The sequence below is a fragment of the Ammospiza nelsoni genome, unplaced genomic scaffold (assembly GCF_027579445.1).
Source record: "Ammospiza nelsoni isolate bAmmNel1 unplaced genomic scaffold, bAmmNel1.pri scaffold_55, whole genome shotgun sequence".
Taxonomy (NCBI): domain Eukaryota; kingdom Metazoa; phylum Chordata; class Aves; order Passeriformes; family Passerellidae; genus Ammospiza; species Ammospiza nelsoni.
Genome location: NW_026683193.1, coordinates 390,176 through 408,401, shown reverse-complemented (window position 1 = coordinate 408,401; position 18,226 = coordinate 390,176). Strand labels below are relative to the sequence as shown.

At 58.1% G+C, this 18,226-nt stretch overlaps 2 protein-coding genes across 3 annotated transcripts in view; both read left to right on the top strand.

The window, feature by feature from the left end:
* Positions 1-3,381: 3,381 nt before the first annotated feature.
* Positions 3,382-3,951, top strand: LOC132087213 (zinc finger protein ZFP2-like). The gene has a single exon (XM_059493227.1). It carries the CDS (start codon positions 3,382-3,384, stop codon positions 3,949-3,951), a length of 570 nt encoding a protein of 189 aa, XP_059349210.1.
* A 2,842-nt stretch (positions 3,952-6,793) lies between these two features.
* Positions 6,794-18,226, top strand: part of C3 (complement C3) — a 28,518-nt gene continuing 17,085 nt past the window's right edge. For both annotated transcript variants that reach the window (XM_059493242.1, XM_059493241.1), the window contains exons 1-16: positions 6,794-6,923; positions 7,902-8,094; positions 9,107-9,266; positions 10,162-10,232; positions 10,315-10,409; positions 10,493-10,575; positions 10,686-10,776; positions 11,181-11,283; positions 11,652-11,772; positions 12,132-12,247; positions 12,807-12,953; positions 14,641-14,853; positions 15,189-15,383; positions 16,438-16,596; positions 17,390-17,519; positions 17,880-17,951. In XM_059493242.1, the coding sequence (XP_059349225.1) occupies positions 6,826-6,923; positions 7,902-8,094; positions 9,107-9,266; positions 10,162-10,232; positions 10,315-10,409; positions 10,493-10,575; positions 10,686-10,776; positions 11,181-11,283; positions 11,652-11,772; positions 12,132-12,247; positions 12,807-12,953; positions 14,641-14,853; positions 15,189-15,383; positions 16,438-16,596; positions 17,390-17,519; positions 17,880-17,951 (2,047 nt within the window). In that variant the 5' untranslated portion in view covers positions 6,794-6,825. The remainder of the gene's footprint in view (positions 6,924-7,901; positions 8,095-9,106; positions 9,267-10,161; positions 10,233-10,314; positions 10,410-10,492; positions 10,576-10,685; positions 10,777-11,180; positions 11,284-11,651; positions 11,773-12,131; positions 12,248-12,806; positions 12,954-14,640; positions 14,854-15,188; positions 15,384-16,437; positions 16,597-17,389; positions 17,520-17,879; positions 17,952-18,226) is intronic.

The following is an 18,226-nucleotide window of genomic DNA, read 5'->3' as shown; positions in this document are numbered from 1 at the left end:
GCTTTTCTAGTCCCATTTCCAATCCGGGTCCCATTTTACCAGTCCCTGTCCCCATTCCCAGTCCTGTAACCTCTTCCTGTCCTGCATTCACAGTCCTTATCCCCATTGTGGGTCCCTGTTCCCATCCCCAATCCCATTCCTGGTACCAGTCCCTGTCCCTATTCCTGGTCCCAGTCCCTGTCCATATTCCTGGTCCCATTCCCAATCTCTGCCCCCATTCCCAGTGCCATTTCCTGTTCCTGTCCTGTATTCTTAGTCCCAGCCTCCATTCCTTGTCCTGTTCCCAGTCCCTGTCCTCATTCACGTTTCCAATCCTGGTTCCTGTCCCAGTTCCCGATGCCTGTCTCCATTCCCAATCCCTTTCCCAATCCCAATGTCAGTCCCTGTCCCCATTCCCTGTTCCTTTCCTCCATCCCCTTCCCATTCTTGGTGCCTGTCCCCATTCTTGGTCCTTGTGCCCATTTCCAGTCCCTGTCCCTTTTCCCAGTCCCATTTCTAGTTCCTGTCCCCATTCCCTGTCCCATTCACTGTCTCTGTCCCATATTTCCATTCCAGGTTATGGATTTTCACTCCTTATGACATATTTCCAGTCCCATTCCCAGTCCCAATCCTGCATACCCACTCCCTCTCCCAGTTTCCTGCCCCTGTCCCCATTCCCAGGCCCATTCCCAGCCTCTGTCCCCATTCCTGGTACTGTTTCCCATCCCTGTACAGATTCCCTGTCCCCATTCCCGGTCCGATTCCCTGTCCCTGTCCCCATTCCTGCTTCCTGTCCCCATTCCTGGTTCAGTTCCTGATCCCCGTGCCCTCTCACCGGATACTGCCACCATTGCTCCAGCCCCTCGGATCCCCCCCTTACAAGGTGGCTGAAATTCCCAGTTAAATTCCTAAGTAATCCCTGCAGGGCCTTTTCCCGGTGCTGCCCAGAGCCAGCGGGACCTCCCCCTCACTTCCTAAAATTCCTCCTCTAGTTCCAAGACCAGGATCTGTGCCCATTCCAAATCTCCAATGGGATCTGTGCCCATTCCTGTTCTACAACAGGTTCCATGCCCATTCCCAATCTCCAACAAATTCCATGCTCATTCCTGGTCTCCAACATGATCTGTGCCCATTCCCAATCTCCAACATGATCCATGCCCATTCCTGGGATTATCACAAATCTTCAGGTTTATCTCAAAAAATGCATCCCCTCTGGATCATCACAGCTTCTCAATCCCTGCCTTCTTTTTCTGTTTTCCACCCTCTTTTCCGCCCTTTTCTCCCATTTTCCATCCTTTATTCCCTCTTTTCTGCCTCTTCCTCTTGGAAAAAGAGGTGGGTAAAAAGCAGGAAAATAGCAGAGCAACCCTGGGAGCAAGAAATTAAAATATTATTTAAACAATCAATTAAAAACAGAGAAAAAATGAGGGGAAAAAAGTCATCAAAACCCACCAAAGGGCAGAGAAATTTTTAAAATTTGCTGTCAAAATAAAGATGGAATTTGGCCCCAAATTTCCTCCCCAAAAATAGGGAAAAACCCAAGGCAAAGCAGCTCCATGCATCATGAATCTGATGGAAAGCCAGAAGAACCAAGGAGCAGGAGGAATGGGAGGGGAAAAGAAATGAGGAATTGAGAGAAAAAATGTGGGGAAAAAGAAAACCAACTGAGCTGGGGAACAAAAGGGGGAAAAGGAGGACAAAAGGAAGAAAAGTGGGGGAAAGAGGGAGAAATGGGGGGAAAATGGGGGTAAAGAGGGATAAAAGGGGGAAAGGAGGAAAAAAACCAGTGAAAAGTAAAAACGGAGAAAAAGAAAACAAGGGGAAAAAGAAGAGGAAAAAGAGGGAGATAAAAGAGAAAAAGGAGGGAAAAGAAGAAAAAAAAAAAGCCTCACTTCAGCAGCCACCCAGTCTCTGGGGACACCCAGCGATCTCACTTTGATCCGATGTGCCCCCTGCTCAGGATCATCCCCTGGTCCGTCTGCCCCCCAGCCCAGTGTCACCCCAGGTCCCAGTGTCTCCCCCGTCCCAGCAGCACCCCTGTGCCCGTGTCCCCCTTGCTCGGTGTCATCCCCTGGTCTGTACCCCTCCTTGTCTTAGGCTGCAATGCAAGATGTAACCAGCAGTATGCATTCTATCACCATCTGTTGAAACCAGGGGGAGCAGTGCTCTTTATCTCTTCCATGACCCATCCGTCATAACTCCGGGGGGGGGGAATATCCTCTGTTAGTGGGCCAGCTGTTAAAACCAAGTGGGGCAGTTTTCTTTATCTCTCCCATAACCTCTGTCCAGGGGAATATCTTCAATTAACGGGCCATTGAATGTTACTGCATGACTGATAAAATTACATCATCCCATTGTGAGAAGCTCCGCCAAGAGCGAGGAGCCAAGCATTCCTAACTGGATATAGTCTGAGATCTGGAACACCAAAGTAGCCTTCTCCCACTGGATTCCCTGAGGAAGACCAGGCCCATCTGCACCACCACTGGACCTTTGGAGGAAAACTGCACCCCTCTGCAGGATCACTGCCTCAACAGAACTACATCTGTTCCTTCAGGAGGACTGCAGCCACCATTTAATTGGAATGCAACAAACACCCTGACTAACAGGGTGTCAGATTGGATTCAGACTCTGACAGTGATTTTTTTGGTACTGCTGCATTTTTTATTTTATTTTTCCTAGCAAAGAACTGTTATTCCTATTTCCATATCTTTCCCTGAGAGCCCCTTAATTTCAAAATTATAGTAATTTAGAGGGAGGGGTTCACATTTTCAATTTTAAGGGAGGCTCCCGCCTTCCTTAGCAGACACCTGTCTTTTCAAACCAAGACAGGCAGCAGGACCATCAAACCCAACCTGCTCAACCCTTGTTTCCCCCAAACTGGGATTTCCCATTTCCAAACCTTGCAAGAGGAGGAGGTCGTGAGGAAGAGGAAGATGGCCTAGGAGGCCCAGGCAGGTGAGGAGGAAGTCAGTGCCCCTTTCCCCCTCTGTCCTCCTCCATCTCCCAGCCCAGCACGGTCCCCGGCTGCAGGACAACCCTGCTGCCAAAGCTGTCCTGCTGGGGACGCACTGGGGGGATCTCCTTGCCCTTCCCTGTGGCACGGAGGCAAATCCCATCCTCTACTTGTCCTTCCTCCCCCAGACCAGGAGCTAAGCATGGAGACCAGGGAGGACAAATCCCCACAGCAGAACCTTGTGGAAGAGGCTGTTTTGAGTGGCTCCACAGCACAGGAATCCAATGGGGAAGAAAAGCCCTGGAGATCCCTCACGAGGAGGGGCTGCAAACGCAGATCATGGGGATCTGAGGAGGAAAGACCCACCCTGGGCCGAGGAGGCGGCCGGAGCTCAGAGCTGGGGGTCAATGAGCAGCTACAGGTAAGGAAAAGCCCCACAAGAGCTTCAAATGTGGGAAGAGCTTCAGCCAGAGATCCAACCTGATTCACCACATGAGAATCCACACAGGGAGAGGCCCTACATATGCGAGGAGTGTGGGAAGAGCTTCAGCTGGAGATCCAACTTGACTGTCCCCCTGAGGAGCCACACCGGGGAGAGGCCCTACGAGTGTGATAAATGCAGAAAGGGGTTTCAGACCAGCTCTGATCCTCTCAGGCACCAGTGCACTCACACAGAGGAAAGGCCCTTCTACTGCCCTGACTGTGGGAAAGGCTTCAAGTACAACTCCTCCCTTGTCAGCCACCAGCACATGCACATCCAGGAGAAGCCCTGTGAGTCTCCCAAGTATGGGAAGAGATTCACCCACAAGTTGAACCTGATTGTCCACAAGAGGATCCACACTGGCGAGAGGTCTTACGAGTGTGGGGAGTGTGGGAAGAGCTTCTGCCAGCACTCCCACCTGATCTACCACCTGAGGAGCCACACTGGGGAGAAGCCCTACGAGTGTGATAAGTGCAGGAAGAGGTTCCAGACCAGCTCTCATCTTGTCAGGCACCAGCACATTCACACAGAGGAGTGACCCTTTTGCTGCCCTGACTGCAGGAAGGGCTTTGGGGACAACTCCACCCTCGTGATCCACCAGCGCACCCACTCCGGGGAGAGGCCCTATGAGTGTCCAGAGTGTGGAAAGAGCTTCTCACAGAGCTTCATCTTGAGCAGACACCAACAGAGCCAGCACAAAGGGAAGCCCTGCAAGTGCCCCGCATCCAGGGAGAGTTTCATGCGCTCCTCCAGCTCCATCCCCCATGGGATCCACACTGGATGATCCCCAGTGACCCCCAGTGAGCAGAGCCACGGTGATCCGTGGTGCCGGTGATCCGTGTTGGGAAGACACCTGGCTGGGGGACTCCACACTCCACATCCTCCTGGCTCCCCATGGGCACCTGCACACATCCACAGCCCAACATCAGAAATCCCTTGTGGAGAGCTGATTTGTTGATCTCTGACCTCAGAAAAATCTTCCTTTTTGCATCTTCTGGTTTCATCAAGCAATACTGGATGGCCTTGGAGGTCGTCTCCAACATAAATCCATCCTTTTAATTCTGTCTGGCCCACGGGCATCTTCCACAACTAAATGGGGACAGACTGGGGCAAACCCTTGATTTTGGATCCTGTGAGGTGGAAAAGGTACCCAATTCTTCTGTATAAGTCTAGGGGTATGAGGAAGAGACCTCCAGGGAGTCAAGGGCAAGAGAAGTTTCAAACAGCTTCCAGATTCAGGGAAAGTACAAGCCCACTTGGACTCCTTCATCCACTTGATGGCTGTTGTATGAAAGGATATTAAAAAATTCAGTTTACACACATATTTATGGGGTCTCCCACAGCCTTCTGGCAAGAATGCCTAATTGGAGGTTCCTTACTGGCATTGGGAACACCCCCCTCCATAGCTGGATTCCTGTTTCACACTCACACTAAAGCAGAAACCAAACCAAGTCAATGTCCCCATCCCCATTGTCCCCATTGGGACTCTCACCTGTGACATCTGTGGCCGGGGACAGATGTCCCGCGGTGGCACGGCGTGGGGCAGCAGCGCATTAAGCAGGTGGAACAGCAGGGCCCCGTCACCCAGCGCCTGCGCCAGGTCCCACACCTGTCCCCTGGGGCTGCTGGCCCGGTGTCCAATGGGCAGGACGCACGTGGTCACCAGCCAGTGGGCACACTGCCACCACACCTCCATGGGGACACAATGGGGACGCCTGGGCAGGAACTGGTGGGAGGGACTGCTGGGGAGGTGCATCCTGGTGGGATAAACTTCAATGGAAGAACTCCAATGGAGGTGGGTCCTGGTTGGATGAACTTCTGTGGAGGAGCTGGTGGAGGTGGATCCTGGTGGGATGAATTTCAGTGGTGGTGGGTCATGGTGGGATGAACTGCTGTAGAGGTGGGTCCTGGCAGGATAAAATTCTATGAAGGAACTGGTGGAGGTAGGTCCTGGCAGGATGAATTTCACTGGAGGTGGGTCCTGGCAAGATAAACTTCTGCAGAGGAGTCAATGGAAGAAGGTCCAACCATCAGCTTCTGGCCAGGAGCTGATGGAGATGGGATCCTGGTAGAGATGAGATCCTGGTGGAGATGAGGCCCTGGTAGAGATGAAATCCTGGTGGAGATGAGATCCTGGTGTCACTCCCCTGTCCAGAGCAGCACCAGCTGAGGCCCTGCCTTGTGTGGCCTTGGCAGGACCGCGTCCAGTGAGGAACCCCTGGATGACCTCTGGATGACCCCTGGATGACCTCTGGATTACTTCTGGACAAACCTCAGCACCTCCAACTGCTCCTGGGCCACCTCCCACGGCTCAGGAGGTCCCTTCCCCCCCCGGAGGTGACACAGGGGACAACAGAAGCTGGGCCCGGGTGGTGGCTCCAGGGTGACTTTGTGTCACAGCGGCGGCACCGGGCAGGAGCTGCCACCAGGGGGGTGGTCGCCACATGAGGACAATGGGGGGATGTGGGACACGAGGAGGGATCTGGGCTCCTGGGGCTTGGAGAGGGGACAAGGTCACAGGAGGGGTCCAGATGAGCCAGACATGGTGGCCCAGGAGGGTCCAGGTGAGCCGGACATGGTGGACCAGGGCATCCAGCAGGGTGTCCAGGACCTCTCAGGGGTCTCAGGATGGACCCAGGTGCCCAGGTCCAGGAGGTGACCCAGTTGTCCAGGTCTGACCAGGGGTCCTGGAGGTCACCCAAGACCTTTCAGAGGTCTCAGGATGGACCCAGGTGTCCAGGTCCAGATGGACCCCAAGTGTCCAGATCCTACCAAAGGTCCTGGAGGTCACCCAGGTCCTTTCAGGGGTCACCCAGGTGTCCAGGTCCAGGTGGGCCCCAAGTCTCCAGGTCCCACCAAAGCTCCAGAAGGTGACCCAGGACCTTCCAGGTGTCACCAGGGTGACCCAGCTCTCCATGACCTATTGGGGGGGGGGGGGGGGGGGTTCATGGGTTCAAGGAGGAGGATCCTCCCCACCCCCCAGCCCTTTACTGTCCCCCGCTGTCTCCGCTGTCCCCGCTGTTCCCCCACCCCGGTGTCGCGCCCCCCCCTCGGGTGTCCCTGCGATGTCCCCGCGATGTCGCAAGCCCCGCGCTGGCCCCGCGCCAGCTCCTTCCCCGAAATGATGAACGACCGCCCCGCCCCTCCCCCACCCGAGGCTGCGGGACCCCTCTCCCGACCAGCGCCACCCCCCCTTTGTCACCAGGGTCCCGGCGGTGTCACCCCCTCCTCACCCAGGTGGCCGCAGGCGACCAAAGGTGGCCAGAGCGCCACCCCCACCCCCATCCTGACCCCTCCCCATGGGTGGAGGCGGGGCTCGGGTTACCCATTAACCCCCCCCGGGGCCACCCCTATAAAGGGACTCCCCCCCTGTCGCTGTCGCCGTCGCTGTCCCTGTCCCCTCCCTGCAGCCATGGGGGCTCCGGCGCTGCCCCCTCGCCCTCCTCATCCTCTTCTCTTCCTCCTCCTCGGATTCCTGGTGCTGCTCGGGACCCCCGCCCGCGCTCAGCTGTGAGATATTGGGGACCCCCACCCCAAACTCAGCCCCAACCATGGGACTCCCACCCAACCCCATCCATGGGACCCCCCCCACCCCCACCCCTGGGACCCCCACCCCACTATCCATGGGACCCCCCAAACCATGGGACCCCCCTCTCATTCGTGCGACCCCCACCCCCCAGTTATGGGACCTCCCCCCCTCACATGTCCGTGAGACCTCCAAACAATGGGACCCCCATGGAATCCCCTTTTTTGGGACCCCCCCACCCATGGGTGCTATGGGGACAGATTTTGGGGTTTCTGGGTGCTCTGAAGTCCCCAAGGCTTTGTGAGGTCCCCAAGGTGGTTTTGGGACAAATTTTGGGGTTTCTGGGTGCTGTGAGGTCCCCAAGTTAATATTGGGACAGATTTGGGGGTTTCTGGGGTTTCTGAAGTCCTTAAGGTGTTTTGGGGTACAGATTTTGGGGTTTCTGGGTGCTGTGAGGTCCCCAAGGTGTTTTTAGGACAGATTTTGGAGTTTCTAGGTTCTGTGAGGTACCCAAGGTGTTTATGGGGTCCCCAAGGTAATTTTGGGATGGATTTGGGGGTTTCTGAGGTTCCTAAGGTGTTTTGGGGGACAGATTTTGGGGTTTCAGGGTGCTGTGAGGTCACCAAAGGTTTATGGGGTCCCCAAGGTAATTTCAGGACAGATTTGGGGGTTTCTGAGGTCCCCAAGGTGTTTTGGGGGACAGATTTAGGGGTTTCTGGGTGCTCTGAGGTCCCCAAGGTGTTTTTGGACAGATTTTAGGGTTTCTGGGTGCTGTGAGGTACCCAAGGTGTTTATGGGGTCCCCAAGGTAATTTCGGGACAGATTTTGGTGTTTCTGAGGTCCCCAAGGTGTTTTGGGGATAGATTTTGGGTTTTCTGTGCCCTGTGCCCCCCCAGACCCCTGTGCCAGCCCGTTGCTGTCCCCAGCGTGACCATGGTGACCCCGGTCATTGCTGTCCCCAGGGTGACCATGGTGACCCCGGCCGTGCTGCGGCTGGAGACGGATGAGCAGGTGCTCCTGGAGGCCCCTGGGGTGACCACAGCCACCCAGGCCCTGCTGCTGGTCCAGGACTTCCCCCAGAAGCGCCAGGTCCTGTTCCGGACCAACGTGGCCCTGAGCCCGGAGCAGGGCATGATGGCCATGGCCACCATCAAGGTACGGAGTCACCTTGTCACCCTGGTCACTGTCACCTCCCTTTGATCACTGTCACCAACCCCCAGTCACTGCCACCATCAAGGTACATTGTCAGCCCCTCTGGTCACTGCCACCACCCCCCTGGTCACTGTCACCTCCCCCCAGACAGTGTCACCCCCTCTAGTTGCTGTCACTCCCGGTCAGTGCCACTCCCCCCCCATTGATCAGCACAGGTCACTGTCCCCACGGTCACTGCCTGGGATGGGAAACGGGAACTGACCCCTGAGCGGGGGTGGGGAATGGCCGGGGGGTGCAGTGGTCACTGCTGGGGACAGTGATCACTGCTGGGGACAGAGGGGTGGTCACTCCTGGTGTACATGGGGATGGTCACCTCCAGGTGTTCCCACAGATGTCCCCAATGTCCCTGTGGATGCCCCAGTGTCCCCAGTGCCCCCTGTCCCCAATGTCCCCAGTGTCCCCAATGTCCCTGTCCCTGTGGATATCCCCAATGCCCCCTGTCCCCAATGCCCCCTGTCCCCAATGTCCCCAATGTCCCCAATGTCTTCTGTCCCACAGATGTCCCTGTGGATGTCCCCAGCGTCCCCAATGTCACCGTGTCCCCAATGTCTCCAGTGTCCCCAATGTCTCCAGCATCCTCTGTCCCCACCCTGTCCCTAATGTCCCCAATGTCCCCATTTTCCTCCCTGTCCCCAATGTCCTTTCCTCCCCTTCTCCTCTGTGTCCCCAATGTCCCCAGCATCCTCAATGTCCCCAATGTCTCCAGTGTCCCCAATGTCCCCAGTGTCCCCTGTCCTCATGGATGTTCTCAATGTCCCCAGTGTCCCTGTCCTGCTGGATATCCCAAATGTCCCCAGTGTCCCCTCTCCCCACTGTCCCCACTGTCCCCAATGTCCCCTGTCCCCAATGTCCCCAATGTCCCCCGTCCCTAATGTCCTCAATGCCCCCTGCCCCTCTGGATGTCCCTTGTCCCCGTGGATGTCCCCAATGTCCCCAATGTCCGCACTGTCCTCAGGTGCCAGCCAAGGCGCTGCTGCAGGCGCCAGGGAAGCAGTTTGTGGCGGTGACAGCACAGGTGGCCGCGGTGACACTGGAGAAGGTGCTGCTGGTGGCCCTGCAGAGCGGCCACATCTTCGTGCAGACCGACAAACCCATCTACACCCCGGGCAGCACCGGTGGGACACCCTGGGGACACTGCAGGGACAGCTGGGGACAGCTGGGGACACCACAGGGAGAGCTGGGGACATTGGAGGGGATGGGGACAGCGAGGGAATGGGGACACTGTGGGCACATCACAGGCAGAGGGACACCCCCAGCAGCACCGGTGAGCAACCCTGGGGTCACCGGGGGACAGCTGGGGACACTGCAGGGACACTGCGGGGACAGCTGGGGACACTTCAGGGTCAGTTGGGGACACTGCGGGGATAGGGACACTGTGGGGACATCACAGGCGTGGGGACACCTCAGAGGGCTGGGGACACTGCCTGGGCCACCAATGAATGAGTGAGGACACCTGGGGACACCCAAGGACACCTGGGGACACTGTGGGGATGGCGACACTGTGGGGACACCGAGGGGATGGGGACACTGTGGGGACATCACAGCTGTGGGGACACTTTGAGGGCTGGGGACACCGTGGGGGGTTGGGAACACCTCAGGGTGATGGTGGCGCCTCCCGGTGATACCTCAGAGCACTGGGGACACCTCGGGGTGCTGGGTCCTCTCTTCATGGCATCTTGGGGACTTGGTGGCACCTTGGGGTGTCAGTGTCACCCATTTGGGACCTCCCTGTGATGTCCCCATTGGGACCCAGTGTCCCTTCCCTGTCCCTGCTCACCTTGTCCCCTCTGTCCCCTCTCAGTGCTGGATGTCCCCACATGTCCCCTCCCCTTTTTCCCTTGTGTCCTCTCACCCTGTCCTTGTCCCCTCTCACTTTGTCCCCTCTCACCTTGTCCCTTGTGTCCCCTCCAAGTCCTCTGCCAGTGCTGGCTGTCCCCAAGTGTTTTCTCACGTTGTCCCCTCACCTTGTCCCCTGTGTCCCCTCACTGTGTACCCTGTGTCCCCTCCCAGTGCTCTGCCGCCTCTTCACTGTGAGCCACCTCATGCAGCCGGTGGCCAAGACGGTCATTGTGGAGGTCAAGGTGAGTGTCCTGGGGTGACACAGGTGGGTGACATGGGTGGGTGACACACAGGTGACACGGTGCCACCCACGTGTTCCCTCAGACGCCCGACAACATCATCATCAAACAAGTCCTTGTGTCATCTCCGACCAAAAACGGGATCCTGTCCCTCACCCACAACCTGCCTGAGGTTGTCAGGTGGGTGTCACCATCCCCCGCGGTGGCCTGAGGACAACTCCTGGGTTGTCACCTCCCTGTCACCTCCCCGTCACCTCCCCCAGCTTGGGCATGTGGACGATTTCGGCCAAATTCGAGGATTCTCCGGAGCAGGATTTCAGCACCCAATTCGAGGTCAAGGAATACGGTGGGTAAAGGGGTGAGGGGTGGGCTTGAGAACATCAGGGGCTGTCACCAAGGGGTGGCAGTGTCACCAATGTCACCGATATCACCAATGTCACCACTGTCACCCCGCAGTGCTGCCGAGCTTCGAGGTGTCCCTGATTCCTGAGAAGAAGTTCCTGTACATCGACAGCCAGGAGGATTTCAGGGTGTCCATCCTGGCCAGGTGACAACAAAATGTCCCTTTTTGGGGACAAAAGTGTCCCCTCTGGGGTCACAGCTGTGTGGCAGACAGGGGACAGCTGGGCTTGGCTGATGGCCCTGGGGATGGCATGGGGACATGGTGGAGGGGGACACAGGGTGACACAGGGGGACACAGGTGGTGGCAGGGATGGAATGAGATGGGGTGGCAGGACGGGGACATGGGGACAGAGTGACTCAGTGACACAGTGACAGGGTGACACAGTGACACGGTGGCACAGTGGCTGTCCCCAGGTACAGCCTGTCCTGTGGGGACAGGAATGGCTGTAATAGGGATGTGCAGGGGACATGATGACATGGTGACACGGTGGCACAGTGACAAGGTGACAGGGTGGTACAGTGACACAATGGCACGGTGGCTGTCCCCAGGTACCTGTACGGGAAGCGCGTGGAGGGGATGGCCTTTGTCCTCTTCGGGGTCATGGTGGACAACGAGAGGAAGAGCATCCCCCAGTCCCTGCGGCGCATCCCGGTAAGCCTGGCACTTGTCCCTGTCCCCAACACTGTCCCCAACCCTGGCACTGTCCCCAACCTTGTCCCGGTGAGCCTGGCTGGCACTGTCCCTATCCCCAACCCTGTCCTACCCCTGTCCCCAACCATGTCCCCATGTCCCCAGTATGTCCCCAGGTCCAGGCTGGTGATGCCAATGCCCTGCTGTCCCTCTGCTGTCCCTCTGCTGTCCCCCTGCTGTCCCTAACCCTGACCCCATGTCCCCAGTGTGTCCCCAATGTGTCCCCAGTGTGTCCCCAGTGTATCCCCAGGTGCAGGACGGTGATGCTGACGCCCTGCTGTCCCTAACCCTGTCCCTATGTCCCCAATGTGTCCCCAATGTGTCCCCAGGTGCAGGATGGTGATGCTGACGCCCTGCTGTCCATGGCTCACCTGCGCGAGCGCTTCCCTAACCCCCAGGAGCTGGTGGGACACTCCCTCTATGTCACTGTCACCATCATCACCGAGTCAGGTCTGTGTGGGGACATGGGGGAACATGGGGAACATGGGGGGACACGGGGGGACACAGGGGGCCAGGAACAGCAGGGGACACGGGGGCATACGAGGGGACATGGGGGGACACAAGGGGACTCTGAAACAGATGGAGAGGATGCAGGAGACAGGGTAGGATGAGGAGATGGGGGAACACCTGGGGTGGGGGACAGAGACCCCAGGTGACATGGCCACCATGGTGTCCCCACAGGCAGTGACATGGAGGACGTCCAGGGTGGTGGCAGGGGGACATAGAAGAGACAGGGACAGCGAGGATGGGGAGCACCTGAGATGGGGACAGGGACCAGAGGTGACATGGCCAACACGGTGTCCCCACAGGCAGTGACATGGTGGAGGCCCAGCTTGGTGACATCAAGATCGTGACGTCCCCCTACAGCATCCACTTCACCCGTACCCCCAAGTACTTCAAGCCAGGGATGCCCTTTGACCTCATGGTTGGTGACATCTTGGGGACAGCGGTGGCCCAGGGTGGTGGCACGGGCCCCACAGGGTATCCTGGGGTGGGGACAGGGCACAGCTGGGGGTGGAGGAGGAGTTGGTCCCTGAGTGATGTTCCTGTGTCACCTGGGAGGGGCTGGGGACCGTGAGCTGTCCCCGTGTCACTGGGGTGGCACTTCCTGGTGCCAATGTCCCTTTGCAGTGCCACCACCCTTTCCCGGTGCCACCACCCCTTCCCAGTATCAAGAGTCCCCTCCCAAGTGCCACCACGCCTTCCCAGTTTCCCTTTCCAGTGCCACCACCCCTTCCCAATATCCCTTCTCAGTGCCACCACCCCTTCCCAGTATCAGTGTCCCCTCTCAGTGCCACCAGCCATTCCCAGTGTCCCTTCCCAGTGCCACCACCCCTTCCCCATGTCCCCTTCCCAGTGCGACCATCCTTTCCTAGTGCCACCACCCCTTCCCAGTGTCCCACTCCATGTCCTCCCATAATGTCCCCATGTCCCCCAGTGTCCCCTCCAGGTTTATGTCACCACCCCCCCGATGTCCCCTGCAGGTTTATGTCACCAACCCCGATGGGTCCCCGGCGCCACGTGTCACCGTCCAGGCCAATGGCTTCCAGGGCCAGGTGTCCACCCGGGGTGATGGCACGGCCAGGCTGGTCCTCAACATGCCAGCCACCAAGGACAGCGTCCCCATCACCGTGAGTGGGGGCACCACTGTCACCTCACCGGGGTGGCCCAGGGCTGGGGAGGTGACCAGGGCTTGAGGTGGCTGAGATGGCCGGAGTGACCAAGGACAGGGGGGTTGAGGTGGCTGAAGTGACCCATGGTGGTGATGAGCAAAGGTCAGGACAGCAGGACTGGACATCCATGATGGTCACAGGATCATCCAGGACAGAAGGACTGAACATCCATGATGGTCAGTGGACCATCCATCCACTGGACTGTGGTGGTCAAGATGTCCAGGATGACCAAGGACCGGGGGGTTGAGGTGACTGTGGTGGTCAAGATATCCACAGTGATCAAGGACCAGAGCTATCCTGGCCTCCACTGGCCAAGGAGAAGGATAGCCCAGGTCAGGCTGACCATGGTAGCCAACTCACTTGAGCTGACCAAGACATGACAGTCACCAAGGACCAGGTGTCAAAGAGACTGGTGGAGGTGTCCACAGTGGTCAGTTGTCCATGGTGGCATGTGGCCAGGATGACCAGTGACTAGGAACTGGGATGGCCAAAGCCAGGGAGACCAAAGTGGCCAAGACACTGAGGGTGGCCAGGGGCCAAGGTCAGGGGGACCACGGTGGTGGAGTGGCCAAATCATCCAAGGTAGAAAATGGTCAGTTTGAGGGTGGAGATGGTCACCAAGGACGAGGGCACCAGGGAGAGGCAGGGAGACCATGACAGACAAGACCTTTGTGTGGCCAAGACCTCCATGATGGCCAAGACCTCTGTGGTGGCCAAGACCTTCATGGTAGCCAGGATCTCCAAGGTGGCCAAGCCCTTTGTGGTGGCCAAGACCTCCATGGAGAGCAAAATCTCTAGGGTGGCCAAGATTTCCATGGTGGCCAAGGCCTCCATGATGAGCAACACACCTCCATGATGGCCAAGACCTCTATGGTGGCCAAGACCACCATGATGGCCAAAATCTCCATGATAACCATTACACTTACATGATGGCCGAGACCTCTATGGAACCTCTATGGTGGCTGAGCCCTCCATGATGGCCAAGATCTCTGTGGTGGCCAAGGCCTCTGTGATGGCCAAAATCTCCATGATAACCAACACACCTCCACGATGGCCAAGACCTCTGTGGTGGCCAAGACCTCTATGGAACCTCTATGATGGCCAAGCCCTCCATGATGGCCAAGACCACCATAGTGGCCAAGACCTCCATGGTTGCCAAGACCTTTATAGTAGCTGAGCCCTCTATAGTGACCAAGTCCTCCATGATGGCAAGACCTTTATGGTGGCCAAGACCTCTATGGAACCTCTATGGTGGCCAAGCCCTTCATGATGGCCAAGACCACCATGGTGGCCAAGACCTCCATGGTTGCCAAGACCTTTATAGTAGCTGAGCCCTCTATAGTGACCAAGTCCTCCATGATGGCAAGACCTTTATGGTGGCCAAGACCTCTATGGAACCTCTATGGTGGCCAAGCCCTCCATGATGTCCAAGACCTCTATGGAACCTCTATGGTGGCCAAGCCCTCCATGATGTCCAAGACCTCTATGGAACCTCTATGGTGGCCAAGCCCTCCATGATGGCCAAGACCTCTATGGTGGCCAAGACCTTTACAGAACCTCTCTGGTGGCCGAGGCCTCCACACTGCCCCCAGCCAGGCCTGTGTCCCTCCCCGCTGACCGAGTGCCACCCTGTCCCCTGTGCCAGGTGCAGACGGCGCAGGCAGGGCTGCCCCCAGAGCGCCAGGCCTCGCGGCAGATGACAGCCCAGGCCTATCGCAGCCAGGCCGGCTCAGGCAACTTCCTGCACCTGGCGGTGGCCTCCACCGAACTCCAGCCCGGGGACAACCTGGCCGTCAACTTCCACCTCAAGACCAGCAACAACAACGTCCGCAACTCCGTCCCGTTCTTCACCTACCTGGTGGGTACCCATGGTTGATCAGTGGTGCCCCCACCTTTACCACCTGGATGTCCAGGGACCTGGAGGATATTTAGATAAGCTTGGGGGGCCCTTGAGGGACTTGGGGGGCACCTGAAGGCCTTGGGGGACCTTTGAAAGGGTCTGGAGGACTCTTGAGGGACCCTTGAGCGATCTGGGGGACCTTTGGAAAGGTTTGGGTGGCCTTGAGGGACCCTTGAGGGATCTAGGGGACCTTTGGAAGGGTTTGGGGGACCTTGAGATCCTTGGGAACATTTAAGAACTTGAGGGGACATTGAAGGATGTCCAGATGGTCACCAAGCTTGGGTTCCTGGCAGATCATGACCAAGGGACGCATCCTCCGAGCCGGCCGGCAGCGGCACGAGGCCGGGCAGAGCTTGGTGACCATGACCCTGCCAGTGACGGCTGAGCTCATCCCGTCCTTCCGCATCGTGGCCTACTACTACGTCATGCCCGGCGAGATCGTGGCCGACTCCGTCTGGGTGGACGTCAAGGACACCTGCATGGGCTCCGTGAGTGTCCCCTAGTGGTCCCAGGGGTGTCAAAGGGGGTCTTGGAGGCATTGGATGGGCCTTGGTGGTGGCTGGAGCTGACCTTGAGGTGGCCCTTGAGGGGTCTGGGAGGCCTTGGTGGTGTTTGGGGGGGTCCTTGAGAGGTTCGGGAGGTCCTTGAGGGGTTTGGGAGGCCCTTGAGGGATCTGGGAGGTCCTTGAGGGGTTTGGATATCCTTGAGGGGTTTGTGGGGCTCTTGAGGTGTTTGGGAGGTCCTTGAGGGGCTTGGGTGGCCCTTGAGGGAGGTGGGAGATCCATGAGGGGTTTGGGAGGCCTTGGATGTGCTTGGGGGGCCCTTGAAGGACCTGGGACATCCATGAGGGATTTGGGTGGCCTTGAAGGACCTGGGAGATCCTTGAGGTACCTGGGTGGCCTTGAGGGGTTTGGAAGGTCCTTGAGGGACTTGAATGGCCTTGAGAGGGCTTTTGAGGGGCTTGGGGCACCCTTGAGGGACTTGGGAGGTCCTTGAGGGGGTTGGGAGATCCTTGAGGGACCTGAGAGGTCCTTGAGGGACTTGGGTGGCCTTGAGGGACCTGGAAGACATTTGGATAACCTTGGGGAGCCCTTGAGGGACTTGGGGGGCACCTGAAGGGCTTGGGGGACCTTTGAAAGTGTTTGGCGGAGTCTTGAGGGAGTCTTGAGGGCTTTGGGGGGCTTTTGAAAGGGATGGTGGGGACCTTGTGGGACCTTGAGGGATCTGTGAAACATTTGGAAGGGTTTGGAAGACCTCGAGATCCTTGGGAACCTTTGGAAGAACTTGAGGGGACATTGAGGGACCTGAGTGGTGCCTGGTGGGGATTTGGAGTCACTTCTGTGGTTTTGGACACTCCATGAGGAGCTTGGACATCTCCTGGGTGACCCAGGTGGCCCTGGTAGCCCTGGTGGCCCAGTGATAGCCCAGCCCATGGCCACCAACTGCTCCTGGAGGTACAAATTTGATGTCTGCCGTGGTGGGGGAGAACAAAAGTGGCTTTTGGGGACATCTTGGGGACGTCACCTCCTGTGTCTGTGGCAGCTGATGGTGAAGGGGGCAACGGAAGGTGACAACCGTGTCCAAGAGCCGGGGACAGGGATGAGGCTGCGCATCGAGGGCGACCACAAGGCCCACGTGGGGCTGGTGGCCGTGGACAAGGGGGTCTACGTCCTCAACAAGAACAAGTTCACCCAGACCAAGGTGGGTGGCCCTGTCCTCGATGTCCCCAAGGGGTGGCCATGGCCATTCCCAGCATCCGTGGGTGGTGGCCGCCATGGTTATCCCTGTCCTTGCTGTCCCATGGTGGTGGCCATCATGGTTGTCCCTGTCCCTGCTGTCCCATGGTGGTGGCCATCATGGTTGTCCCTGTCCCTGCTGTCCCATGGTGGTAGCCATCACAGTTGTCCCTGATGTCCCATGGTGGTGGCCATCATGATTGTCCCTGTCCCTGCTGTCCCATGGTGGTGGCCATCATGGTTGTCCCTGTCCCCATCATCCCCTGGTGGTGGCCGTAGACAAGGGGGTCTACATCCTCAACAAGAACAAGTTCACCCAGACCAAGGTGGGTGGCACTGTCCTCGATGTCCCCAAGGGATGGCCATGGCCATCCCCAGCATCCTTGGATGGTGGCTGTCATAGTTGTCCTTGTCCCTGCTGTCCCTGGATGGTGGCCATCACAACAGTCCCCATCATCCCTGGGTGGTGGCAGTGGCCATCATGGCTGTCCTGTCACCTCTGGGTGGTGGCACTGGCCATCACAGCTGTCCCCATCATCCCTGGGTGATGGCAGTGGCTGTCACAGCTGTCCTGTCACCTCTGGGTGGTGGCAGTGACCATCACAGCTGTCCCTGTCCCCATCCCCATTGTCCTTGGATGGTGGCAGTAGCCATCACAGCTGTCCTGTCACCTCTGGGTGGTGGTACTGGCTGTCACAGCTGTCCTGTCACCTCTGGGTGGTGGCAGTGGCCATCACAGCCGTCTCCTGTGGGCACAGGTTTGGGACACGGTGGAGAAAAGTGACATCGGCTGCACAGTGGGCAGTGGCCGGGACAACGTCGGCGTCTTCGCGGACGCTGGCCTGAGCCTGACCACCAGCGTCAAGGTCACCACGCCCCAGCGGTCAGGTGGGTACAACTGTGGTGGCATCTTGGGGACAGGTGTTGGCACCTCAAGGAGGTGGTATCTTACAGAGGTTGAGCCTTGGGGATGGAGCAGGTGACATCTCAGGGGTGGTGGAGGTGGCACCTTGGGGATGGGGGAGGTGACAGGGATGGTGGAGGAGGTGGCACCTTGGGGATGGTGGAAGTGACGCTTCAAGGATGTGGCACCTCAGGGACCGGGGAGGTGACACCTTGAGAATGGGAAAGATGACCCCTTGAGGATGGGAGAGGTGACATCTCAGGGATGGTGGAGGTGACCCTGAACTTTGGGATGTGACACCTGGGACACCTTGAGGTCCTGACCAGTGTCCCCTCTGTCCCCAGAGGTCCTGTGTCCCCAGCCTGCCAAACGCAAGCGGCGCTCGCTGGCACTCGCCGAGTACAAGGGCACCAAGGGTAGGTGGCACTGGGGTGTCCCTTGTCCCCAGGGGTCACCAGTGTGTCCCTTGTCCCTGAGGCTGCCAAAGTGTCCCAGACCCTGAGGCACACAAGTGTCCCATGTCCTAAATGCCACCAGAGGAGTGTCCCATGTCCCTGAGGGCCACCAGAGCGTCCTATGTCCCTGAGGGCCACCAGAGTGTCCCATGTCCCTGAAGGCCACCAAAGTGTCCCATGTCCCAGTCAATACCAGTGTCCCATGTCCCTGAGAGCCACAAGTGTCCCATGTCCCT